This window comes from Rhinatrema bivittatum, chromosome 15 (assembly GCF_901001135.1).
Source record: "Rhinatrema bivittatum chromosome 15, aRhiBiv1.1, whole genome shotgun sequence".
Lineage (NCBI taxonomy): Eukaryota > Metazoa > Chordata > Amphibia > Gymnophiona > Rhinatrematidae > Rhinatrema > Rhinatrema bivittatum.
Window position 1 is genome coordinate 75,916,488 of NC_042629.1, and position 27,769 is coordinate 75,944,256.

Genomic DNA, 27,769 nt, shown 5'->3' on the forward strand with positions numbered 1-27,769 from the left:
AAAATACGTGTGAAAGCCATAGAGCTAATGAGGTTTTAGTGAGAGCAGACCATGTCTCTCCAAAGACCTTCCTCAGAGAACTGCCACAGGGACAACCAGAAAATTAAGGGCAACGTGATCTCTTACATTTTCATTTACTGCTATTTCCAGAATAAGAGCCTGGGGCCTTCAATAACAGGGAGAGACCCCAGGATTTCAGAAAGGTGAGTAGGTAGCTGATGGGTTAAACGGAGAAGGCAGAAACCCCAGGAATATTTAAAGTACACTCAGGGCCTGTGTCTATGGGAAAAGTGCCTGATGAATCTTAACATGAATGATGAGCGATTATCATCAGTGGGCAAGCAGCTACATCCCAGGCCTTCAAAGCATTCTGCACACATGCTGAATATATTCCTTTATAGACCCGTAATATTCTCATAATTAATGGACAGACAGAATGATTAATTGATAGTCTTCACGGAAGTGAAACTCTAGGTCCATGTTCAGTAAACCAGGGGTGTTGCAAAGTTATATTTAGCAGAACTTATCTTCCAATGAATATAGTCAGGTAAAGTTACCTGGGTGAATTTGTCACTTACTGGCTTACTCAATATTGATTTTAAAAAATTAGCAGCAGAGCAGTTGACTCTCTCAAATCACTTTTAAAAATTAGCACTGCAAACAGGCCTCAATCACACCTCTTCCCTAACTAACAAAATATTTGTGGGAATGCCAACCCCCCCATCCCAGCACCAAAGAATCCTCAATGTATCTCCTCCCCCTCACTTACAACTCTCAGCACTTATTCACTTCATTTCTTCCCTGACTATTCTGAGATTATATAACACTCATGCGGACTCTTTCCAAGCAGCAGCCCTGGTAATCCTTGCTCTGACGCCAACCAGTAATCCAAACCTTAAGGCAGAACCTTCAGGGAAATGCAAGGCATATGGGACTGCTTCATATCCTCCGGTGCTCTCAATCTCAGGAGTTTCTTTGCATGCCAAGAAAATCTCCCTCCTCCTAGAAGTCCTGAGAGTGCTGCCCAGACGGGAAAACAAAGTACACGACTCAAAGTGGGCTAATGAATTTTCTTAAATCACTTTTCTTGACAACTTCGCCTGAGAAGTGTCAGGCACACTACATATTCCTGCTCTCTCTACATCATATGAAGACTCTGATGTCTATAGGAAGGAACACTTTAATGCACACTTATGTACATGTATATAACCCCGTCTCAGCCCTGTCCAAAAAGGGAGGGGTTCGCATTCAGTACTGGGGCTAAGTCCTGGATTCCCTCTCACGTAAGCCTGCTGCAAGTCCTCCGTTGGGGTGAAGGCCCTGGCTGATCTTCCTAACGCCAGAAAGAAGCTGGAGCTTGCAATGGTGCTCCAACATAACATTTTAGGGCATAAGTTGTTTTAGCATGAGTAATGTGGCACTGGGTTCAAAGTCTCTCAGTTGATCTCCAGTAAATCTGTGGTCCCCTAATCTCTCCCTCAGGGTCTCTTCTTTCTTCCTGGATGGGAAGGGATACCGCACACCTTTCCCTTTCTGGATTTCCCTGTGCTCCATTCCTTATCTCACACTCACCTCTCTCCTCTCTCCTGTACCTTGTAACCACCTCTGCAGCTGTTAACTCTGAGCGAGCACTGGTGTGGGGGCTTTCTTCCTCCCTTCAACCAAATGCCAGACTGACTAGGGAATCCTTCCGACCAAGGGGTATGAAAAAAATAAACTCTGTCTAGGGTAGGAAAGGTGAATAAAACTTCCTCTCAACAAAAACCACAGAATGAGAAAAGCACTCAGAAACGAGAGAGAGAGAAGTTTCCAAGCTCTGGCTCCTCAGCCCAGACTTTGGGCTTTATTCTCGGCAAACTTAAGGGAAGCGAAAGGAAAAGCTGCTGCCCACTCTACACCAAAGTAAAAAATCCACAGAGGCACAAGGAGGTCCATATTCAGCCAGCGTGCGGCTCTGCTAATTATCCAGCTAACTAGCACCATATACTCAGAGGTGCACCACTGGACACACCCAGCCAGATACGTTTAACTGGCTAACTTTAGGACAGCTTTGTGGGCCAACCAGAGTTAAGTCATCCGGCTAAGTCTGAATAATATATCTGGCTAACGCAACTCCTCCCAGTTACGCCCCCAGAAGGCGTAACTCTAGGGGGTCTCTCTGTTATAGAGAAATAGGAATAAACCATTGCTGCAACCGCTCCTGGGGTGCTGTGGCAAAGATGGCACATTCCTCTGCTCTACACTGCACTGCATGACCTTGCAACTAGGCCATACTCTTTACTAAGAATCCCAAATGGGCTCTACAAATACATTTTTTGCTCCACAAAAAAAGAATCCTTGTTTCAAAAACAAAAACAAAACATAAGAACATGCCATACTGGGTCAGACCAAGGGTCCATCAAGCCCAGCATCCTGTTTCCAACAGTGGCCAATCCAGGCCATAAGAACCTGGCAAGTACCCAAAAACTAAGTCTATTCCACGTTACTGTTACTAGTAATAGCGGTGGTTATTATCTAAGTCAACTTAATTAATAGCAGGTAATGGACTTCTCCTCCAATAACTTATCCAATCCTTTTTTAAACACAGCTATACTAACTGCACTAACCACATCCTCTGGCAACAAATTCCAGAGTTTAATTGTGCGTTGAGTAAAAAAGAACTTTCTCTGATTAGTTTTAAATGTGCCACATGCCAACTTCATGGAGTGCCCCCTAGTCTTTCTATTATCCGAAAGAGTAAAAAACCGATTCACATCTACCCGCTCTAGACCTCTCATGATTTTAAACACCTCTATCATATCCCCCCTCAGTCGTCTCTTCTCCAAGCTGAAAAGTCCTAACCTCTTTAGTCTTTCCTCATAGGGGAGCTGTTCCATTCCTTTTATCATTTTGGTCACCCTTCTCTGTACCTTCTCCATCGCAATTATATCTTTTTTGAGATGCGGCGGAGATAAAACTAGGTCCGGATCAACCTGTGCTCCTGGACATCAAGCTATATGGCTGTAACTGACTGCAGAACTATAAATCCCAGAATTCTTAGGATGGTAAATTTTTAAAAACCTGAACTCGAGAATGAAATTGTAATGTTGAAAACATTGATGTCCACAGGCTCTTTAATAACTGTTGCCAAAGTTAATTAAAATGTAACCAGGAGCATTAGTTTTTCTATAGTAAGCTACCTCCTTGCAGTTTATTTGTCTGAAAGCCAAGAAGTGCTTGTGCGTAGATTTCCAATGCTTTCCCAGAGAGAAAATTAGCACAATTCTCTCCTTTCCTTATGTCACAAAAAGCATGCCAATTCTGTGGTGCTCTTTTTTCAATTAACTTTTGTATAACACTGAATGAAGTGCCATGGACCCTGCACTGGAGAAATTCATATCAGAGGGGTACATACATACAGCTTTATATATTGGTAACACGTCTTCTAGTCATTTTGCACTGATTCGATGAACACAGTCTAACGTGAAAACTCATCACAAATGTATTAAATCAGGCAAAATATCTCTTGTTCTCTCTCCTCAAAAGCCAGTTGTCATATGCCCATACAAGGAGATGGCAGTCCCCGGAGTCTCTACTGACCGGAAGGCCATGTCTGCCCAGTGCTATCGACAAACTGTCCAGCCTTTTTTCCTCTGCTGTCAGATGTGACTTTCATTACTGTGGCCTCATTTCTAATGCAGCCCAGAAGCAGCTCTGGCTGTCACTGCTTGCCTGATGCTTACTGAGTCCGTGGACCTGCTGCAGCACCCTGCTCTCCTCCCTCCTATACTGGCAGATGAATCAGCCCCACCTTCAGCCTGTGGGGAAGCTGCCACTCATCTCACTGACAACTCTGTAGCCCAACAGTCCCGGTTCTTAAAAGGGAAGCATAACAATTAAAATAATAATAATAATAATAATAATAATAAAAGTCCCTCTCACATATTGTCTGTCTTTCATACCATACACTCTCTTCCTCCATACACACATTTTTCTCACTTGTACATACCCACACACATCCATACCAATGGCGTAGCCACAGGTGGGCAGTTGCCCACCCAACCGTAAGAGGCCTGTTGGAGCAATGCCATCGCAGGATCCCATCCTCATGACAGCAAAGAAGAGAGCCGGAACTACAAGGCCGGTGCAGGATCCCATCCCTGCGACGGCGACAAGGAGACCCAGAGCTGTAATGCCGTCACGGAATTCCATCCTTGTGGTGGCAGAAATAGGACTTTGGCTGTGCCTAATGAAAATGCCCTGTGTGTGGGTGAGAATGGGAGCTTGAATGTGTGTATGTGTGTGAGAATGGGAGCATGAATGTGTGTATGTGTGGGTCAGAAAGGAAAATTGGTTCTTACCTGATAATTTTCGTTCCTGTAGTACCAAGGATCAGTCCAGACTGCTGGGTTATGCCTCCCTCCAGCAGATGGAGTCAGAGAAAAGCTGAAAAGCACCCCCTAGATAACCTGGTGTGCCACCTGCGATCCTTCAGTATAATCAATGTCAAAGCAGAATGAAGTAAATTTTAACAACTAATGACTACATCAAACAAAATATTAACCTCTGAAACATCATAACTTGTGAAAAAACTATGTCGTAGTGTAGGTGTGTAATCTTCGAAAAAATCTGTAAAGAGAAAATACAATTAGCTGAGCGGACTCTCCTGCATATGATACCCTTGGGCGGGCATCTGGACTGATCTTGGTACAACAAGAATGAAAATTATCAGGGAAGAACCAATTTTCCTTTCCAGGATCAGTCCAGACTGCTGGGATGTACCCAAGCTGCCCTAAATGGGGTGGGACTCGGAGAGTCCCACTTGAAGCACACTGCTGCCAAAAGAATCCACATTCGGATCCCGGACATCCAGACGGTAATGCTTAGCAAACGTGTGCAAAGATTTCCAAGTGGCCACCCTGCAAATCTCTTGGGGCGACACACATTGGCTTTCTGCCCAGGATGTCGCTTGTGACCTGATAGAATGCACCTTGAGACCATCTGGCACTGGTTCCCTGTGACATATGTAAGCCGAAACAATAGCGTCTTTCAACCAGCGGGCAATAGTAGTGTTAGAAGCCTTATTCCCTTTCTTAGGACCTCTCCCATAAGACAAAAAGATGATCAGACAATCGAAAAGGATTAGTCACCTCCAAGTACCGCAAAAGAATCCGGTGGACATCCAATCTCCTCAGATCCTGAGCCTGAGGAGAAGTCCTATCCTCATCCGGAAATGCCGGTAACTCAACAGACTGGTTGACGTGAAAGGCAGATACTAACTTTGGCAGAAAGGAAGGTACTGTCCGATGCGAAACTCCAGAGACAGAAATCCGTAAGAATGGCTCGCTACAGGACAACGCTTGAAGCTCTGAAACCTGTCTAGCCGAACAGATAGCCACAAGGAACACCATCTTAAGTGTTAAATCCTTCAATGTAGCTCGTTTAAGAGGCTGGAAAGGAGAACCGCAAAGCCCACGGAGAACCAAATTTAAACTCCATGAAGGGCAGACTGCGCGAACTGGCGGGTGTAAGTGTTTGGCCCCCATCAAGTTGTTCTGTTCTCCCCCTTCCGCCAGGATTCTATTCAACAATTTGTGGTAATATCAGGATGTCCAGCAACAGAAGTACCATCAACCTTACCTCTTAAACAGCCCAAGGCCGCTACCTGAACCCGGAGCGAGCTATAAGCCAAACCTTTCTTTAAGCCGTCCTGCAAGAAAGCAAGAATGTGGACAAAAGTAACCTGCCGCGGGGACACCTACAACCCATGGCACCAGGAATCAAAAACTTTCCACACCCGAACGTAGGTGAGAGAAATAGATGTCTTTCGGGCGTGTAGAAGGGTGGTAATTACAGCCTCCGGGTAGCCCTTCTTCCTTAACTGTCTCCTCTCATAAGCCAAGCCGCTAAACAGAAGTGAGCTGCCTGATCGAAAAATACTGGACCCTGCCGGAGTAGATTTGGCAGAAGACACAGGCGCAAGGGACCGTCCACCGCCAAGTTGATCAGGTCTGCGAACCATGGTCATGGGACACCCCACCGGTGCATCACGAGTCTCATCACATCCTCGGACAGCTCCCATTCACTGGGATCTAGCCTTTGTCGACTGAGAAAATTCGCTTGGACGTTGTCCACCCCGGCTATATGAGACGCCGCTAGATGGGCCAGATTGCGTTCTGCCCATACCATCAATCTGTCTGCCTCGGTGGCTACTGGTTGACTCTTTGTACCCCCTTGATGGTTTATGTAAGCCACAGTGGTTGCATTGTCGGATAGGATCCTTACCGCCCTGTGCCTGACCAGCGGAACAAAACGGAGTAGCGCTAGGCAAACTGCCCTGGTTTCCAAGCAATTTATGGACCACTTGGCCTCCTGAGCCGTCCACTAACCTTGCTCCGAGTGCGACTGACAAACTGCCCCCCACCCAAAGAGGCTGGCATCCGTCGTGATGACTATCCACTGAGGATTCTCCAGGTCCATGCCCTGAGCAAGTGCTCTGGTACCAACCACTAATCTAGGCTGGTCCTGGCCGGTTCTAGCAGTGGTAAGAGCAAGTGGAACTCCTCCAACTTGGGGTCCCAATGGGAGAGCAATGCCCTCTGTAAAGGTCTCATATGAGCAAAAGCCCAAGGAACCAGTTCCAGAGTAGATGCCATAGAACCAAGAACTTGTAAATAGTCCCACACTTTGGGTAAAGAAAGGTTCAACAGACGCCTGACTTGGGACATCAACTTCTCCATTCTCAGACGAGGTAGGAAAACCTTGCCCACCAATGTGTTGAAACTTGCTCCCAGAAATTCCAACTCCTGAGATGGGATCAATTGGCTCTTGGCGTAATTGACTACCCAGCCTAGTGACTGCAAACAGCGTAACACCGACTGAACCTTGCAAAGCGCGTCCGACTTTTCTCGAATGAGCCAGTCGTCTAGATAGGGATAAACTAAAATTCCTTCCCGCCAAAGTCACGCTGCCACCACCACCATCACCTTGGTGAAGACTCGAGGAGCCGTCACGAGCCCGAATGGTAGAGCGCGAAACTGATAATGTTCCCCCAAGAACATGAACCGCAGAAACCTCTGATGGTGTTCGCGGATTTCTATGTGAAGGTAAGCCTCGGTCAGATCCAAAGAAGCCAAAAATTCACCTTTGTGGACGGCCATAATGACGGACCTCAACGTCTCCTTCTGGAACCAAGGTACTCGCAACGCTTTGTTGACTTTCTTTAAATCCAAAATCAGTCGGAATGAGCCCTCCTTCTTGGGGACTACGAAGTAAATGGAATACCGACTGGTCCGAGGCTCGACCGGTAGCTCCGAGACAATTGCCCCCAGGGCATTTAATCAAAACAGAGTTTGAAGAACCACTTGCCGTTTTGTCTGAGACCCATAGGGTGACACTAGAAAGAGATCCCGAAGAGGGCGAGCAAATTCCAAAGCGTAACCACGATTTATAATAATCGAGAACACACTGGTCCGACGTGACCTTGACCCACTCCTCGTGAAACAGGGATAGTCGTCCCCCGATCTCCAGAACAGAGGAATGGGCTGGCACACCTTCATTGGGGAGTTTTGTTGGAGGTGAAACCGTGAGAGGTTCCGTCGCACTGGGGCCACTTACCACAAAAGGAATATGCCCAGGACTGAGACTTTGCCGACGTCTGTCGAGGAGCAAAGGAGGAGCCCCTACCTGTACGTAAACGGCGCTGACCCCGAAAATGACCACGGAATGTGCCGAAAGGACGAGACGGTCTGGGCTTGTCTTCAGGCAGCTTGTAAACCTTGTTGTCTCCCAAGTTTTTAACCAGCTATTCCAGCTCGTCCCCAAACAACAGTTTCCCTTTGAAAGGAAAGGACCCCCGCTGAGACTTAGAAGAAACATCAGCCGACCAGTTACAGAGCCACAGAAGCCTTCTTGCTGAAACTGCCGAAGACAAAGTCGAGCAGAGGTACGAAGAAGATTGTACAAAGCATCAGCCGTATAGGCCACTGCCGATTCCATGCGGTTTGCTTGTTCAGCCTCCCCCGGAGGAAACTCCTGAGTTGTGAGCAATTGCTGAACCCAGCGGAGGCTAGCTCTCTGCATCAGGCTGCTACAGACAGCCGCCCTCATTCCAAGCACTGGAAACCTCAAATATTCGCTTGAGTAAAACTTCCAGTTTCCTATCCTGAAGATCCTTGAGAGCTGCCCCTCCCGTTACCGGAATCGCTGTGCGCTTAGCTATGGTCGTGACAGCCGAGTCCATCTTAGGAATCTTAAGAAGATCCAAGGACTCACCTGGCAGCAGATAAAGTTTTTCCATAGCCCTGCTAACCCACAAAGAGGCTTGCGGGGCATCCCATTCCCGGGACATAATCTGAAAAAGTTTCGGATGAAAAGGGAAGGTTTGAGGAGGAGATCACAAGCTGGATAAAACGGGATCCCCAGAGGAAGAATCCATCACCGGCTCAGGAGCCGGAATATCTAGTTCTTGCAGCACATGCAGAATTAACGGATCTGGTTCCTCCTTGCAGAACAAGCGAAGCACCTGCGGATCGTCCCCTCCACCAGAGCGGCGCTATCTACGTCATCGCTCATATCCACTGAGGAGGGGTCCAGGATCGCAGGATCCGGAGGCGTGGCGAAAGCTGGGAACTCCTGGTTAGGAACTGGACGAGGAAGCCGTATTCCAACACTTCCCTGTTCTTCCGCTGGCTTAAAAGTCTTAGCTGGAGGAGGAGACTGCATTTCCCAGTCAGCCTCAGCTTCCAAATATGCCTTGTGTAGCAGCAATACAAACTAAGAAGAAAATGGGGAGGGAGATCTCCTGCCTCCGAGCCCTGAAGATGAAGATCGGGACCTGAGCCAGGCAAGATGGCTGCCGTTCCCGCCCCGAGCGGGGGCGGGCCAGGCCTCTGACTCTGAGCTGCGGGAGCGCGGCAGAGCCGACTTTGGCAGCAAAATCGGCTGCTGCGAGGGTCCCTCGCCCCCGGGAATACATCGGGAGCAGAGGCCCTCGCGGGAGAGCCAAGGCATCGGCTCCCCACAAGCCTCACAACGGGACCTGCGTGGCATGAAAAAACGTGCGAAAAAATGGAAGTTCAGGAGGGTGAAGAAATCCACCCCTTCCGGAGGCCCGGGAGAAAATTGGCAGGCTAGGGCTGAGTAAAACAAGGTAAAATATGCCCGTTTCAGTTTTAAAGTTTTTTGTTTTTTTTTTTTCAGTCAGCAAGCAGGGGGATTAGCATCCCTGCATTCGGTGCACAGGTATATGCACCCACAAGAGGAATTATGACTTCTCTGGGCCTATACAGAGGGGGGGAGAGGGACCGGCCCACTGGTAAATCTCCCCCCAACTCACCGGGTAAGGAACCAATCTCCAGGTATAGAGGCCGTAGGACACTGTCTAGCCATGCCTGCCTTAGAAGAGTGTTCAATATGCTGTCAGTGACTTTCACCCTTTTTTTTTTTTTTTTTTTTTAAACTTACAGTAAGTTGATCTAGCCAGAGGTTTAAGGAACAGACAATTAAAACTTACTAATTAAGCACTAGTTATCTATAAGGATCAGGACTGCAGGTTATGCCATCCTCTCATTTGCTGGAGCCAGAGTATACTGAAGGATCGCAGGTGGCACACCAGGTAATCTAGGGGGTGCTTTTCAGCTTTTTTCTGACTCCATCTGCTGGAAGGGAGGCATAACCCAGCAGTCTGGACTGATCCTGATACGTACAAGGAATGAAAGCTTGACTGTATGTATGTGTGTGAGAATGGGAGCTTAAATGTGTGTATGTATGGGTCAGAATGGGAGCTTGAATGTGTGTATGTATGGGTCAGAATGGAAGCTTGAATGTGTGTATGTGGGTGAGAATGGGTGCCTGGGTGTGCGTCTCTGTGCATAGGAGCCTGGGTGTGGGTCTATTTATGTATAAGAATGGGAACCTGGCGGTGAGGTGAGAGAGTGAGAGCTTGTGTGTGTGTGTGTGTGTGTGTGTGTGTGTGTGTGTATATGATAGAGCATGTAGAGTGAGTGCGTGTGTGTGTAGAGGATGTGAGCTTGTGCGGGGGGGGGGGGGGGGGAGAGAGCATACAAGAGTGAGAGCTTGTGTGAGTGAGGGAAAGTGTGTGTGAGTGAGGGAGTATGTGAGGGAAAGTGTGTGTGTGTGTGTGAGAAGATGATAGTAGAAGAAAGACAATGAAAAGGAATTAGGAAATGACCAACAAGGGAAAAATGGGAAAAGAGAGACTGAGACCAACTGACTAGAAAAATACAAAGATCAGAAAGGAAGAATAGCTTGAGATCTATTTAATGTTTGGGTACTTGCCAGGTACTTGTGACTTGGACTGGCCACTGTTGGAAACAGGATGCTAGGTTTGATGGACCCTTGGTCTGACCTAGTATGGCATATCTTATGTTCTTATGATAGTAGAATAAATGAGCTATCAGTCTTAAACAACAAATTAATAGTTAACATTAAAAGCAAAAGTGTCAAGGCCGAGACGAAACCTATCAAGCACCAGAATACTATATTTCCCCATGACTTGATTGTAAAGCCAAGCTTTAATACCCTTCCTAAACTCTGGAAGGAGGGAATTCCACAAGAAGGGTGTCAGATAATTGAACGATATGTGGCAAACATAGAAACATAGAAATGATGGCAGAAAAGGAACAAATGGTCCATCCAGTCTGCCCAGCAAATGTTAAGGTAGTAACTGCCTCTCTGTGCAGGTATTCCCAAGCCTTATGATAATCCTAAAAAAATTACTGCTAGCAACTTCTTCCTGGGTGATGAGCTTTCTTGAAAATTCAGACAGTGCTGCTTGACGTGCTTTGCTTATGGACTTGGCCATAAAAGCAGGCCTGTGCTTTTTTCCTTATGTCTGCGTATCAGTACCCCAGACCGTAGGAGTCAGGGCTCTCTTAGTTCTTGTCTGAATCCAATTCCCCTTTTCCTCGCCGATTTGGGGAGCAATGTTGCAGTTGCATTAAAAGCATCAAGGCTTATTGGTTAAGGGTAGTAATCTCCATGCCTTCTGCTAAGGGTAGTAACCGCCGCACCAGCAAGTTACCCCCATGCACGCTTTTCTCATTTCCGTCCTCTAGCCTTTAGAAATTCACAGTATTTATCCCATGCCCCTTTGAATTCTTTCACTGTTTTTGTCTTCACTACCTCCTTCGGAAGGACATTCCAGGCATCCACCACCCTCTCCGTGAAGAAATATTTCTTGACATTGGTTCTGAGTCGTCCTCCCTGGAAATCTACTGATTTCTTTCCAACGGAGAAGGTTTGTCTGGTGAGCATCATTAAAACCTTTCAGGTATCTGAAGGTCTGTATCATCGCCCCTGCACCTCCTCTCCTCTAGGGTTATACATATCCACGTCCTTCAGCCTCTTCTCATAAGTCTTCTGATACAGACCCCGCACTATTTTGGTTGCCCTTCTCTGGACCACGGCCATCTTGTCTCTGTCTCCTGGATACTGAACCCAGTATCCAGGTGAGGCCTCACCAAGGCCCTGTACAAGGGGATTATCACCTCCTCTTTCCGCTGGTTATTCCTCTCTCTGTGCAGCCCAGCATTCTTCTGGCTTTAGCTATCGCCTTGTCACATTGCTTCGCCGTCTTCAGATCACCAGACACTATCTGGTGATCACTGGAATATTCAGATTATTAATGAATACGCTAAATACCAGCAGTCCAATACATATCCCTGAGGCACCCTACTATTTATTCCATGTTTTCCACTGGGAAATCTCATTTACCCTACTCTGTTTCCTCTCTTTTAACTTCCTGCTCCATTAATGTTCTAGTTTCCTAAGGACTCACTTTATCAAACACCTTCTGAAAATGCAGATACACTGGATTGAATGGCTCGCACTGTCCACGTCGTTCTTTACAAACACAACCTGCCATGCTGGCTCTTCCTCATTTTTTTATTATTGGATTGTATATTTTAGGAAATTGGTTGTAGTCTGCCTTGAAGCTTGAATTAGTTAACAGCAAAAATTTAAGAAGAAAGTAAATAAATAAAACCATAAACCGCAGGATCCGATTTTCCCACTGCTCTGACCGCTGCTGATTTATCCAGGAAAGATTTTAGGGCAGGATAAATCTGAGGTGTTCTAGTGGTGTTCCAGAGCATGGCTAATTCATCTGGAGAATGCCGATAGTCAGCATTATAACTCTGCCACAGAGCAGTCCTGAACCTATCCAGATAAGGTTACCTGCATAACAAACTTTATCTAGGTATATTTAGTGGAACCCATAACCAGCTGCATTTCGCTGAATATACGAGTAAAGTTTCTCACCTGGATAACCCATGCTGCTGAATATAGATATCTTTGATTCTTAACAATACCTTCCACCATTTTACTCTTCACTGATATCAGGTTCAATGGTCTGTACTTACTTTTTTAAAACTACTGAATATAGCTGACTATCTTTAGGGCAGGTCTTTGGCCCAACCAGACTTAGCCGGCTAAGTTATTTGGCTAACTCTGAATAATGGCTAATTCCTCCCAGTTATACCCCCAGAATGCTCCTAACTTTTAGCTGGCTAAATTCTAGTCAGCTATCATATTAGCCTGCTAGAATTATGATAAGTGCCCAAATATTCTTTTAGCCAGCTAACTTCTGAGTTAGCCAGCTAAATGCTTTTGAACATGGACCTTGAGGTGAATACCATCAGGTCTTGGTGATTTGCTACTATTTAGTTTGTCAGTTTGCTCTAACACCTCTTCAAGATTCAAATTAATTAGTTGTACTTTCACCAAGTTATCACCTACAAAAAATGGTTCTGGTATGGGTATGTCCCCAACATCCTTCACAATAAAGACCAAAGCAAAGAATTCATTTAATTTTTCTGCTATGGCTTTATCCTCCTTTGGTACTCCTTTTATCTCCTGGTCATCTAATGATTCAGCTGATTCCCTCGCAGGTTTCCTATCTTTAATGTACTTGAAAAGCTTACTATTAGTTTTTGCCTCCTTAGTATATCTCTTCTCAAATTCTCTCTGTGCCTGTTTTATCAGTATTTTACATCTAATTTATCAATGTTTATGTGTTTCCTATTTTTCTCATTAGGTTTTGCTTTCCTTTTTTGTAAGGAATGCCATTTTGGCTTTAATTGCCTCTTTCACAACATTATTTATCCATTGTGGGAGACACCTGTTCTTCTTTTGACCTTTTTTAATTTGTGGAATGCATTTTATCTGGACTTCTAAGATTATATTTTTAAACAGTCCCAACACCTCAAGCAATCTTTAAACTCTTTGTTACGATTCCTCTCATAGCTGTGCCACGAGAGGCCTCTCACCTTTTCTCTGGAGGCCGCACTGAAGCCGGGGCCTTGCCTGGACAGTCTATCCCGGTTTTGCTCCATGGCCTGGGAGGCCACTGTTGCCATCTGGGCCTACCTGAGGCCTGTTCTGCTTCCTCCTGACTTTCTGGTTTGGGCCTCGCCCCTTCTTCCTAAGAGGTTGGCCCGCAACTCTTCTCTTTAGTTATAGGGCCAGCCGGGTGTGGCCCATCTAAACTCCTCCCAGGGAGTTGCCTGCTTTCTGCTCTATAAAAGGACTTCTCTTCCAGTTCTGCTTTGCCTTGCATTGGAGTTACTTGCTCCTGGATGTCTCGCCTTCCAGTGCTCCATCAGGCCTTCGTTCTTCATTGGAGCTCCATGTCTCGTCTTGATATGTTTTCATGTTCCTGATGTCCGACGTCCTTGGTTCCTGATGTTGCTTCCTGATGCCTTGTCTTCGCCTCTGCTTCCAGAACCCCTGGTTCCTCGATGCCACCCTTTTCTGGCATGCTCATAGTACATTGCCTGTCTTCTCATCTGCAGCTCAAGTCTCCAGAGGGTCATCCTTGCCTGAAGCCAAGTCCCGTCTTGGTCCTGTTTCCTGTTTGAAGCCAAGTTCCGTCTTGGTCCTCCGTCCTGACTCTCTTTCCAGCCCTTGGATGTACTTGGGGCTGCTCCGTCCATGCCCAAGACTCTGACTGAACCTGTGCCATTCCAGCATGGTCCGCGATCAGCCTAGGATGGGCTGTGTAGGGCGCGCCTTGGTACAGGCTTCTACCGAATCTTTGCCATGTTCCAGCTTCAGCTATTCCACACCTCGTCTAGAGCCTGCTTCGCATTCTAGCATGGTCCATGACCAGCCCATTGGGTCTGCCCGTTTACGGTGGACTGTGTAGAGCGCGCTGCATGGCAGCCTCAACCCAGTACTTGACTTTGTTGCTGAACCTTGATCCTGAGTCTTCGAAGTTCCTTGCCTACATCCAGAGTCTCTATGTTCCAGAGCCTTTGTCTGCCCTCATCCTTAGTCTGGCCTGCTGCTTCTTGTCATTTCTTTGTGGCAGGTCCGAAAGGGCTGGGAATGGTCAGAGGACTGTTCAATAACCAACACTATGTGTTGGCTCCAGAAGCATGCAGGTCCGGCAAAGGGTCAGACTGTCCGTCACCACCCATGCTGGGACACGCCTTGCCAACCCTCGGTGCTGCCTTGGAGTTATCTGGGGTCATGCCGAGGCCCAAGGGCACACTATTCCCTCAAGATGGGATCGCTCTCCCAGCGCTCCCCTTCTGTAACACTCTTGTAACTGTTCCTTTCAGTTTCCTTCTAACTAATTTCCTCATTTTATCTTAGTAACCCTTTTTAAAGTGATTTGTTACTGCAATAATTTTATTTATTATTCTCACTCCAGGGATTATTTCAAATTTGACTGCATTATAGTCACTATTTTCTGGAGCTTCCTCACCATTACCCTTTGCACCAGATCCTGCAATCCATTGAAAACCAGATCTAAAGTAGACTTTCTTATTGGTTCTAAGACAAATTGCTTCACGAAACAATCATTTACTAGAGATGTGAATCGTGTGATCGATCGTCTTAATGATCGATTTCGGCTGGGGGGGAAGGGAATCGGATCGTCGCGGTTTTGTTTTTGTAAATATCGTGTAAATCGTAAATTGGGGGAGGGCGGGAAAACCAGCACACTAAAACATCCCTAAAACCCACCCGACCCTTTAAAATAAATCCCCCACCCTCCCGAACCCCCCCAAAATGCCTTAAATTACCTGGGGTCCAGAGCGGGAGTCCCGGTGTGATCTTTTACTCTCGGGCCTGCGGTGCGTTGTAGAAATGGCGCCGGCGCTACCTTTGCCCTATGACAGGTCAAAGGTAGCGCCGGCGCCATTTTGTTTTTTGTCCCCCGACGTACGGCCGGCCGTACGGCAACACGATTCGAGTGCAGGAGGTCGCTCCCGGACCCCCGCTGGACTTTTGGCAAGTCTTGTGGGGGTCAGGAGGCCCCCCCAAGCTGGCCAAAAGTCCCTGGGGGTCCAGCGGGGGTCCGGGAGCGATCTCCTACGCTCCTGATGTCGGGGGACAAAAAACAAAATGGCGCCGGCGCTACCTTTGTCCTGTCATATGACAGGGCAAAGGTAGCGCCGGCGCCATTTCTACAACGCACCGCAGGCCCGAGAGTAAAAGATCACACCGGGACCCCCGCTCTGGACCCCAGGTAATTTAAGGCATTTTGGGGGGGTTCGGGAGGGTGGGGGATTTATTTTAAAGGGTCGGGGTGGGTTTTAGGGTTGTTTTAGTGTGCCGGTTTTTCCGCCCTCCCCCTTCCCCTCCCCCCGATTTACGATTTTTGACGATAAATCGTGGGAATTCCTATTGTATCGCGCTTCTAACGATTTTTGACGATTTAAAATATATCAGACGATATTTTAAATCGTCAAAAAACGATTCACATCCCTATCATTTACCTCCCTGATACGTCTGGATGAGACATTCACCCAGCCAATATTGGGGTAATTGAAATCTTCTGGTATTATTGTGTCTCCATGTTTGGTAGCTCATCTAATCTTCATTAGCATTCTACAAACCATTTCAGACACACCTACACTGCAACTCATGTAGTATACCAAGAAATATTTAAACCATTTTTGACAGGAATTTTGTCAAGTAGTAATAGAGATGTCAATATTCAAAAGTTATTTAGATGGTTAACTGAAAAGTTATCCATCTAAATAGCAAAACCAGCATATTTAGAGACTAATCTGGTTAAATTAGTTATCCAGCTAAATTATCTAGAATTTAGCCAGATAAGTCGGGGCCAGGCAGGAGAAGTTTCAGGGAGCAGCAGAGTTAGCCGGAAAATTATGCATTTAACTCTGATCATGCTGCTGACCTGCCCTAAAGTTAGCCCGATAAACATATTTGGCTAACTTTAAGATAGCTGGGTATATTTAGCAGTTCCGCTCAGCAGCTGAATATTGCCCCCACAGTTGTTAGCAGGAAAGGACTATCTGACCTGCACAGCTACATCCTCCCTACTTTGTAACCTCAGACTCTACTCAAACTCCAGCCATCTCCCTCCCTCACTTTTACCATCACTTTCTATCCCTTGCACTATGCAGATTTGAATTCCAATCATGGTTTTGATTGTTGGCTACTATTCCAGGCAACCACCATGCTTTCAGTAAAGAATTTTTTCCTGACATTTCCTCTCCCTATCTTCCAACCTGATATTATGAGCTCCTGTTCTTAAATTTCTTGCACTTATTGAATATTGATCTTCCTTTCCCTGCTTTCTTTTACAGTGTATAGGCTTGGGTTGTAGTCCCTGCACCATTTTGGAATCCCTCTTCCGATTTGTCTCCTTCTCAATGTCCTTAGAAAGGTGGCCTCCAGATATAAAAGCATCACCTGACTCACCTTTGAACCATCAGATACTTACAGATGTGCCCCATTTTTGCCCCCAATGTAGAAGAAAGGCCCTGGGCCCCGGGGCTCCACCTGTTTCTTCTCTTCCACATGCACTGGGTCCAAGGTCATTTTCTGGGACGTTTTCCGTTCAGGAACTTTGGCATCCTCCAAAGACTCAGAATCAGAAGAGTCAGAGTCAACTGTGCAGAATAAAAGAAAGTGGGGTAGGGTGGTAAATGTGAGAAGCACTGTGCCGACTTTTTATAACAGAAACAGTATTGCTGCTTACTGTCTATCCTCGAAGGGCAATGAAGAATTATTTATAGGCTCAACAAACACCAAAGCAAGAAAGACACAAACAAACCACACATTTTCTGCCTGAGGGTTTGACATTTTTAGTGCATGTCTTGCATGAATTTTATTTTGCCGTTGCTGAGGGTCTTTGAAACCTTTCCTGGGCTCCCCCTATGCTATCTTGGTTTGGCCCGATTAAAAGATTGACTTCCAAGAGTAAAGAGTTAATACAGTATACATTCCTAACAGGTGCAGAGTTTCCACTTCTCAAGGAATGGCATCTATAGCTATGACGGGACCCTTAGGCAGAGACTTAGGATCTTACCAATACTGTGAAAAGAGCCAAGACCTGAAAACAAAAGGGCTAGAGTTAACAGAGACTTATTGAGTAGGGTCATTTCTCTGGGGACTCATGACTGTCAGTACTTGAGTTCTTCTTCTCTGTCCCTGGGCCTAGCGTATGCTTCTTAAGCTTGTCTACAGCCTACATGAGAATTAGTAAATGTGCATGGGAGAGGAGTAGCTACGATGATATGCATGTTGCATCTAACAGTAATTATATAACTTCCCGGATCTACACCCAGCTGAAACAAATCTTTTCCCAGATGGAGGTGAGAACCTGTGAGATGACTCTAATACAAATACACGTTTCTCCTTCATTTGAGGAGCTAATTTGCCAATATTAATTCTCTTCTCCCCAGTTCTTCAGTGACTGAGGCAAAGGATGCTGCCATAAGTTACAGAATAAGTCGATTTTAGACAAAGAAAAACTGTCTACTGCTGCTGATTAATACCCAGAACTTTCAGTGCTGCTTCATTTTCAAGCTTCTCTTTTCTATTTGCTAGCCACATATCTGTGAACAAAGAAGAGAGAGAAGCAGCATCACCAGTGCTGCTACTGATTCAGAAACTCATTTTCTTTGAAGGTGCCTGAACAGAAGAGCTGCTCGCAGATTATATCATCCTGTTTTTGTACCTCTCAACTTGTCCCTAATTATGAGACATCCCTCATTCCAGACCCAAACTCACCTCTCTTCTATGTAGGTAATTGACTTGTCCACATTTCCTTTCCTTAAACTGCTATCATTAGAAACAATGAAGAAGGCAGGAGACTCTAGAGTAAAGAAATGTAGGCCTCGTCATTTTAAGCTTCCTTCTGTGCTCTTATGATGGATTCAGGACAAGGTAAGCCGTACCCAGGTCCCTGCCAGCACCATATGTAGAACATCTTATTTATGGGATCATGACACCAGCTTCAGGTTTCAGTTTTGGCATGAAGGTCACCATAAATACTGAAATTTGACTGATGTTAACATCTCATTCTTTCCCATGATAAAATACATCCTAACTGTTAACTGAATGCTTTTCTCTGTGTGCCACATGCAATTCCACTGTCAGAACTTAATATTATAGAGTGGGTGTGATCAGAGACACTTTATCCAGAAACTTCAAGCTTAATGACACACCCAGTGCTATGAAATTACACTGCAGTACATACTGCCATGCAGTATTGGATATTGACTGTACAACACAAATATAATTGCTTGCTACTGTTCTTTGTTGAAGTCATACTGATACAGCTGGGTGTGGCAAAGTACAGACCACACGATAAACACTTTGCAAGTTTGTGACTGTAAATTACAGACAGACAGTGTAACTATGGTCTGTAGACACAGTCCCAGCAGGTGCAGAATCCGGGCACAGGATCCTGGGATATATTATAAAGATATTTTCTGCAGTTAACTGTCTCATATTACAAGGCTAGTCCATAAAAGACAAAAGGGACAATTACTACATATAGTGTTATATTTTTCCTACCTGAAAACCAGAAGGACTGCTTAGCTGTTAAGTCATTTCAAAGATCATACAGCTGATTCTTGTAGATAACTTTTATTGAGGACACAGAAGGTTCATCTTGCCTTGAAGCTATCTCACCTCACCTTTAGGATTAGTCATAATGTAAAAAATGATGTCATCTGTGACTTGCACTTACTAACTCTCTGTAACCTGGAGACACAGGGAAGAGGCTGTTGGACCATGGTATGACTTCAGAGAATGTCTTCTGATTCTTCTAGATGCTGATAAAACTTCAAGATGCAATTTCAAGATTTTGCTCCAGTACACAACTCCCAGATACAACTACAAAACGCAGCACCACTATATGAAACTACAATACATCTTCATAAGACACAGCTCCAAACCAGTGTACAATACAACCCCAAATTATGTTTACAAGATACAACTTTATAGTCCTAATTTATCAAAATCTTATAATAATTCTAGATCCACAGCTCCATACACACAATGAACACAATTCCAAGGCACATTCCTTTACCAAGGGACATTTGCATGGTGTTAGGGGGCAGCCGGGGGCGCAAAGCTCAGAGCAGGCGCCCAACAGATTTGCTTCTTTTCAGAAGAGCAAACCCCATGGATGACGTGCTGTAACAGATTGAAATGCTGTTGTTGAGTCAGGGAATTCATGCAAATGCCTCTTCTTTTTTTTCTTTTATATAATTATATATAATTTAATTTTGTTTGGATAGATTTTATCTTTGCTTTGTTTTTGATGTTATCTGTATTTTATTGGAATGTGAACTGCCTTGCTATGCTCTTTGAAAGCCAGAATTACTAGATAAGGGCAGTTTGACTGTCAATAAATATAACCTTTTGGGATTCTTTTCTTACTATTCTTTCCCTGACATTTTGACATATTAAGCAGGTCTATAATCACTGACTTTTTCCCACATTTTTACCAGACTTAATGCGTGATCTTAAAGTTACCAATGTTCAACTTGATAAAGTTAATCAAAGACATTCTTGGCCTGCCCTGGCTCTATGCAATAAAGATCCTCTGTGTTCTCAGACTACTTTCTGCTAATTGTGCTGACAGTTGCCAGTATTGGGTCATCATCTGTCTGCAATCTGATGGCTAGGGTGGCCTTTATCTATCTGCCAGGAATTGCAAATTCAGATTTATTCATGATCTCTCTAAATTCAAGAGGCATGCTCTCTTTAAGTAGTCCTTTCAGTGGCATCATACCCTTCATTGGAGTGTCCCTCGTTCCTCCCATCCCTGACCTCACACACTGCAGTGGCGTCTCCCTCATTCCTCCCATCCCTGACCTCACACATTGCAGTGGCGTCTCCCTCTCTCCTCCCATCACTGACCTCACACACTGCAGTGGCGTCTCCCTCTCTCCTCCCATCACTGACCTCACACACTGCAGTGGCGTCTCCCTCTCTCCTCCCATCACTGACCTCACACACTGCAGTGGAGTCTCCCTTGTTCCTCTCATCACTGACCTCACACACTGTAGTGGAGTCTCCCTTGTTCCTCTCATCACTAATCTCACACTCACTGCAGTGGAGTTCTTCCTCCTTCCTCCCCATCACTGACCTCACACACTGCAATGAAGCCTCCCTCTCTCCTCCCATCACTGACCTCACACACTATAGTGGAGTCTCCCTTGTTCCTCTCATCACTGACCTCACACACTGCAGTGGAGTCTCCCTCTCTCCTCCCATCACTGACCTCACACACTGCAGTGGCGTTTCCCTCTCTCCTCCCATCACTGACCTCACACACTATAGTGGAGTCTCCCTTGTTCCTCTCATCACTGACCTCACACACTGCAGTGGAGTCTCCCTTGTTCCTCTCATCACTGACCTCACACACTGCAGTGGAGTCTCCCTTGTTCCTCTCATCGCTGAACTCACACACTGCAGTGGAGTGTCCCTTACTCCTCCCAGACCTGACCTTGCACACTGCAATGAAGTCTCCCTCACTCTTCTCATGACTGACCCTCACATTCTATAATGGAGTCTCTCTTACTTCTCCCATCACTGACCTCACACACTGTAGCGGAATCTCCCTTGCTCCTCCCATCACTGACCTCACATTCTTTAGCAGAATCTCCCTTGCTCCTCCCATCACTGACCTCACACACTATAGCGGAATCTCCCTTGCTCCTCCCATCACTGACCTCACATACTTTAGCGGAATCTCCCTTGCTCCTCCCATCACTGACCTCACATACTGTAGCAGAATCTCCCTTGCTCCTCCCATCACTGACCTCACACACTGCAATGGTGTCTCCCTCACTCCTCCCATGACTGAGCTCACACACTGCAGTGGAGTCTCCCTCCTATCACTGACCTGACAATTACAATGGAGTCTCCCTCACTCCTCCCATCCCTGACCTCACATACTGCAATGGAGAAACTCACTCACTCCTCCAATCACTGACTTTGTACATTTGAGGACAGGGGTTTCATGTAGAAATGAGGTCCCCAGGAATGCTGTCAATTAACAGTATGAAAATGAAATGGTGATTGAGCTGATCAGCAGTGCTTAAGAACAGTGGGACCTCACACTTACAATCATGACGTGTTTCCAGAATTCTAGGTCTGAATAAAACTTTTAGAAATGGTGTAATAGCCCTAGTTCGAGCCCGTTTTTTTCTTTTTCTTTTGCAGTATATACAAAGCATCACATAGTAATCAGGACACAGCTCCACGGGCGACACTGCCTGATCCAGTCAGCACACCTGCTCTTGTGTTCTCCCCCCAAAGTATTAGCTAAAGACCTATTCAGGGTTGGTTTCATAGAGAAAGAGGTGCAGTAAGAGAAGGCACGCGACAGACAGAGGTCACCGGTCTCCAGCTGCATCACCTGACTGTTGGTCTTCTTTCGGTGTCACCGGCAGGATTTTCTTGCATCTTGCACTATTAGCCTTCACTTTAGAGTTCATCCTGGAGCTGGAAGACTTGCTGCCACTGGTTCTGCTTGGCGTGGGGACAGCTTTTGTGGATGTCTTTGGTTCTATGGTTCTCTCAGACCTACTCAGCCCTGAATCTCTCTGTAACTGTGCACTGTTGGACTCTTCTTTATGGAGCTTCCTTGCTAACTGTTCCATTTCAGATGGAAATGCCCTTTCATTCCTGATGGCTTCCTCAGCTGTCTCTTGCATGCTCTTTTTGATATCTTCTGCTTTTGTTACTGGAATCCCCTGAGAATTGTTAGCTGTTTCTTCTCTCTGATCCTCTGTGTCCTGGGAACTGGTCATTGCTTCTTTTTTCATCGGTGTGATGGGATGGCTGGGACTGATTTGGGCATTATCCTCCAGATCTTCTTCCTCTGAATAGATGATGGAGCTTTTGCCCGGAAGTGCAAGGGCTGATCCCCACTTATGTTCTGGGCAATGGCTGTCAAGACAAAAGAATCAAAAAGATAAATGATTATTGTTTTCAGGACTTAGGTTCTGAGGGAGTGACAGATAATACGCTGGATTTCCAGAACCACCTGCGCCCTTTCTGGTACGGCAAGCTGTTTTTCCTGATAAAGATTTCCAAAGCTGTATTATACATAAAACAGGTTTTCCTTCCATAAATCATTTATCCCATCATTTACCCAAATAATGCTGTCTAGAAATTTACCCAACTGAAAGTCTGCAAGTGCTTTCAGCCACATTAGGCGGCATTCCCGGGAGGGTGTTTAGTTCGGGGAAGAAAAGTAATGCACAGAGATTCAAATTTTGAAATCTGCATGCATTCTTTTCCATGCAAAAAGTATTCACTGAAAAAAGCAAGTGCAAACATCTGCAGAGACTTGCAAGAGCCCAGGTACAACATCTGCAGCAATGCGGGGCTCCTTCTGCCCTCTGACCTCTCAGAGCTGGCTCCCTTCCAGCTGCCTTCACACTGGCCAATCGCTAAATTCGAGAAAACTCTCGGAGCCGGACAGAACTGGAAAGGATTCTAAGGTGTAATATATGCAGACATTTAGGCATCAGCTGATATTTTGGGAAGCACAGATCCCCAAAGAAGGCCTTTGCTGAATCCTTGCTGTGACTTGTTTGTATAAGGCAACAAACTGCACCTGCACAATGAGGAGGCCTCCTAGCTCTGGTAGGACTTGAGCAAATCAAAACAGGAGACTGTGTTGGCACAAAAGGCAAATTAGCCGCAGTTTTGGCAGTGCATGGACTTTTCACCAACATAAACCAATGATAATGGTGCTTAAAGGCTTGTGAAAATTACTTTCTTTGGGCTTGTTAAAGATCTAGAAAGATAGGCCATTTCATCCTTCATTTCCTTCCTCACCTGAAGCTAACTCTACCTCCTAAAGCTCTGAGACACATTAATCTTTGATTATTTCACATTGAATGAGGCAGGTATCAATTACTCCTGATTCCCACCTAAGTAAGACACACTATACCAGCCGTTCTGTTTACTCTGGAAAGCTGAGTGCGGAGGCCTTGTTCTACATGTCAGTACCCTGGGGAGGGAGGGAGGGGTGTCAGGGTTTCATCCTCCCAATAACAGAAGTGCACAGGCAAGGTTTGTGAAGGTAAGAAAGGGCAGAACTGGTGCTGAAGGGGATTTTCTCCCTGGACAGATATACTGCCTGATAGTAGAGACACTTTACAGAGTATAAGAAAGACTTTGACACCTGGGATCAATTGATGGTGCATACTTTGCCACCATGAACCAAAGACATTCAAACTGGACAGCAAAGGCATTCATTATTAGCTCTTCTGGTAAGAATGGAAGAAAAGCTTTCTTTTCCTATTGAGCTCTGGGTGATATTTTAAAATACCTTATGATTAGGGACCTTTGTTTTCAGTTTTGATTTTATTTTGACTGGAAATTTCAATGTTAAACAAAAAAAGATAAGTCAGTGGAACTATGACTTTTCCACTGATTTTTCTCTTGTGTTATAACAAAGTCATTGTTCCACTGATTATTGTTGTTCTAACATTGAAATTCCCAGGTAAAATGAAATAAAAACTGAAAATGAAAGTCTCTACTGATGTTACATCCTAGTTCTAATGGCAAAACAGTAAGAGTTCCATATTCAAATGCCATTTAGACGGATAACGTAATAGTTATCCGTCTAAATGGCTTACCTGGCTATATTCAGCTTCTAGCTGGAAACTAGTCACTCAGCTAGAATTTAGCCGGATAAGTCAAGGGTGTTCTGGGGAGAAGCAAAGTTACCTGGCTAACTTCAGTATTCGGAGCTAGCGATTGACTTATGTGGCTATCTTTGGTCAGGCCACAGAGGCTGTCCTAAAGTGGGTATATTCAGCGCCACGACTGCACTGGATATGATGTCCCTGGCTTTAACTTGTCACAATAACCAGCAGCAGGCTCCCAGCGTCACCGTGTGAATTCCCATCACTTGCAGGCTGGATAATGTAACTGATTCCATTGCTACCCAGCTACAGAAGTAGCTGGAGTCATTCTTTTCCTGTTTCCTGCTTGTGCATTTGATGTGAGATTACCAGGTCATCAGGGTATAGACTAAGCCAGTCCCGGTTTTATTTGTATTTCAATCTCAATGTATTCTGGGCTTGGTTGTCCTGATTTTGATAAGACAATGAGGAAAAATCTCAGCATTACAAGATTAAAATAATGAAGCTCAACTTAACCTACACCTGATGAGCTGAGCCTTTAGCTAACTCTAACCTTCTTCTCCCTCACCCCCTCTCCAGTGCCTCTCTCTGCATGGGAATACTTCTGATCACTGTTCATCGACTTGTGCTCACAAGCTGCTGCATACTGATATCACAGGAGAGAAAAAGATTGTACTGACGATAAGCAAGAGCCACAAAATAATCACTAAATATGAATAATGATGGGGATCTGGATACATCCTGAAATAAATCCCAAGGGAAATGGAGGGGGTAAGGTACTGGCAATCAGAATTCCTAGGTCGGAGGACGCATCTCTTTATGAGTAGGGTTTGCATCCATTCTATTTGTAGCTAATTACTTTCAGCCAATATGGAGCGGAGGCTGAATTGTCAGTGAGGGTCCTGGCGACTTCACCTGTGCTCAGTTCTTTTCTGATGTTGCCTACTGACTTATACTGTCCTCCAGTGCTCCAATGGTGAATCGGTATAAGTTTCTGAAGTGCAGTGTGGATAAAAATCCAAATTAGGACAACATTATTAATCAACAGTCATAAATTTTTCAAAACACAACTCAAAACCTGGCTTTTCAAACAAGCCTTCAAGAAGGAGAACGAAGCAGGAAATTAAATAAATGAATTTAAAGATAAGCGGCATAAAGCACCCAATGACTATATTCCAGCTCCTAATGGAATTAGTTCAACCTATTTTTAACTATAGTCAACCTTCAGAATGAAACTCTACTTAATACTCATCCACAAGTAATGTCTTTTGATATAAACTCGTGTTTGTTACCAAATTCTAATGGCACCACCCATGTAAATTATGAGATATATTTTCCTTTGATATAGGTGCCCCTATATCTCTTACAGTCTAAGGAGTGGAGAAGTTTCTCTGTCATTCGCATGAGGCTTAGACTCTTTCCAATGGAAAAGTAAGACCACAGGTAGCAGAGTAGAAGAGGATTTGTACACCAGCGTCCTAGCATATAAAACAACTTGTTTGCATGCAGCACTTTGTAAAATAAAAAGTGGCAGATGGATACTGGCAATGTAATTATTCCTATTGTATAATAATTAGCCCAATCCTGAGATTGCCATGGTCCCAAATAAGGCCCTTCCTTCAGCCTTCCAGTAGGTCATTGACATGGTCCCTAGGCCCAAATGAGGACGACGCTATTATTGCGGCTTCAACAAGACATGAAACTGTAACAATCACATTCATCAGTAAGAGAGATTGCATAGAGATATTGAATATTAATAAATGCTTCACAAAATGTTAATTAAGGCCCATGGGGAGCGAAAGGGAGTTGTCTTAAAATGAACAGACCTCCCTGTAGTAAGTCTTGAAACACAAGTGAGCAGGGCAAAGAGAAGCTGCGCCCCGGCTGCAGACTCACACAGGGTCGTTTCTGCAGGAATCTGTGAGGTATGAAGCATCATCCCTCCCTCGGTGCACTTTTAGCCACAGTCTGGGGAGGTGTGCGAGCGTCTGCAGGTAAAAAGCACACGCATTCTTTGTCCCTATGTGGACAGCGTGAAATTGTCTGCAGGATGGGACAAAGTTTTTACAAGTGCGGTGCTTCATTTCCAAGGCTCTCTTCATCAGACCCTGCCCGCTAACTTGACAGGCAGCAACTGTTCAGACCCTCCCTTCTAGCATTTTTTACATGGACGACTTTTGGGCCGTTTTTAGAAAGCAATAAATGAGCTGGGATGTAGGACTGGTTCTTACTCTGTTTCCCACCACAGCTCTCGTGGGGATTTCTGTTTACATCCCAAAACAAATAACCTACATTCTGCTTTCCTCAAAAGAGTTTCTAACATCGAGCACAGAATTCACTGCAACAAGTGGGCCCATGCTGGGTGCCAGGCTCTCTCTAATGAGAGGAGAAGTAAGGAAGGTGCTAACCTGTGCCAGCTCTGCGGAAATGCTTTGCTCGTCCTTCTAGCTCTCTGCTGGCTTTCCTCACCTGCTGGAAGGAGCCCTGCTTTTACATACATTCACTTCCACAGGCTGAGAAAACCCCTTTTGCTCTATACACAAGGCGGAAGTTTCCTAGCAACAGCTGCCTGGCTACCGTTGCTAATTATGGATGGATTTCTGCGCTAACATTGCTAAGCCTAGGTGTGTGCAGAGAGGGACTCTGAAGGCAATCACCCAGCCTGCATTTTAACCCTGTGCACCTGAGTTCCTCTTTCCAAAGCCCCCCTGAGCCGGCAGCGGATAGAAACCAGCAAGAGTCCCGCTCTCCTCCTGGGATCAGGATGGAAGAGCACAAATCTGATTGGCTGCCCTGGGCGCTAAAATGCTCCAGCATTTGCCACGTCACCAGGACAGAGACAGAAGCTGGAGGCTTGCAACAGATCATCCGAGAGCAGAGTTTTATAGGGTTTTCTAGCCCTGACTAGCACTTTATTTCTACCATAACCTTACCGTATAGTCCTAGACAGGAGCATTCATCAGGTGGAAGTATATCCGCATCACGACACATCCAATCACTCCTCCGAGGGAAGACCAGAAATAATAGTTTTCTACTCTGACCAGCTAATAATTGACTTTTCTTCAGTGGGCAGCAGCATTTCCATAGAAAATGTCCTGCAGAGCCCTCAGAGATCAGGAACTACACTGTACTATTTTTCCCCAGATTAGAGCACTCTTCACCCCTAAATTCCTGTACTATTCCCTGCTTGTCCCTAAAATTCATATATTGATCCCAAAAATGAAAGAGCCAAGGAAGAAATGCAATCAGACTTTCAGCTCTTTGTCGCACTGATGTTCATAGACATGAATTTCTTTCCAGTCTTCTCCAAGTAAGTGATTTCTCTTAGGTTTGCTTTGGTTAGGTGACTAGTGAGTTACGCTGCTCATGGCTGGGCTTCTCCAGTAAACACAGAGGGACACTGGCAAGCAGACTGCCAGGGAATTACAAGTCTGGCCTGAGGATGATACCTCTCTATCACAAGTGAGGCCGCACTTGTGGTACTGTGTACAATTCTGGTCGCCACACCTTCAAAAAGGTATAGTTGCACTGGAGAAGATACAGAGAAGGTACAGGCTGGATAAACATGCGTGGGAGTAGCTTGCTATGACGGCGGTTACTACCCCTAACCAGTAAAGCCTGATACTTCACTTAGATGCAGCTCCAGCACTGCTAACTACATTGATGGCGGGGGGGGGAAGGGAAATAGAACAAAAAAAGTCACTTATAAGGGACAAGAGTAAAGTATGGGGGAAGAAAAAAAAAAGTGAAAGCTTGCTGGGCGGACTGGATGGGCCGTTTGGACTTCTTCTGCCGTCATTTCTATGTTTCTATGATAAAGGGGATGGAACAGCTCCCCTATGAGGAAAGGCTGAAAAGGTTAGGGCTGTTCAGCTTGGAGAAGAGAA

The 27,769-nt window shown here is 45.4% G+C and overlaps 1 protein-coding gene across 21 annotated transcripts in view; it reads right to left on the reverse strand.

The window, feature by feature from the left end:
* TTLL10 (tubulin tyrosine ligase like 10) overlaps nt 1-27,769 on the reverse strand; it is a 307,814-nt gene that overhangs the window by 127,836 nt on the left and 152,209 nt on the right. For 20 of the 21 annotated variants that reach the window (XR_003852780.1, XR_003852781.1, XR_003852784.1 and 17 more), the window contains 2 exons: nt 21,638-22,170; nt 16,700-16,868 (listed from right to left, as the gene is read on the reverse strand). Coding sequence is in view for 13 of the 21 variants with exons in the window: in XM_029578086.1 (XP_029433946.1) it covers nt 16,700-16,868; nt 21,638-22,170 (702 nt within the window). In the remaining 8 variants the exon portion in view is untranslated. Of the gene's footprint in view, nt 1-16,699; nt 16,869-21,637; nt 22,171-26,290; nt 27,392-27,769 lie in introns of those variants that run through there. The other variant, XM_029578088.1, reaches the window with a different exon arrangement.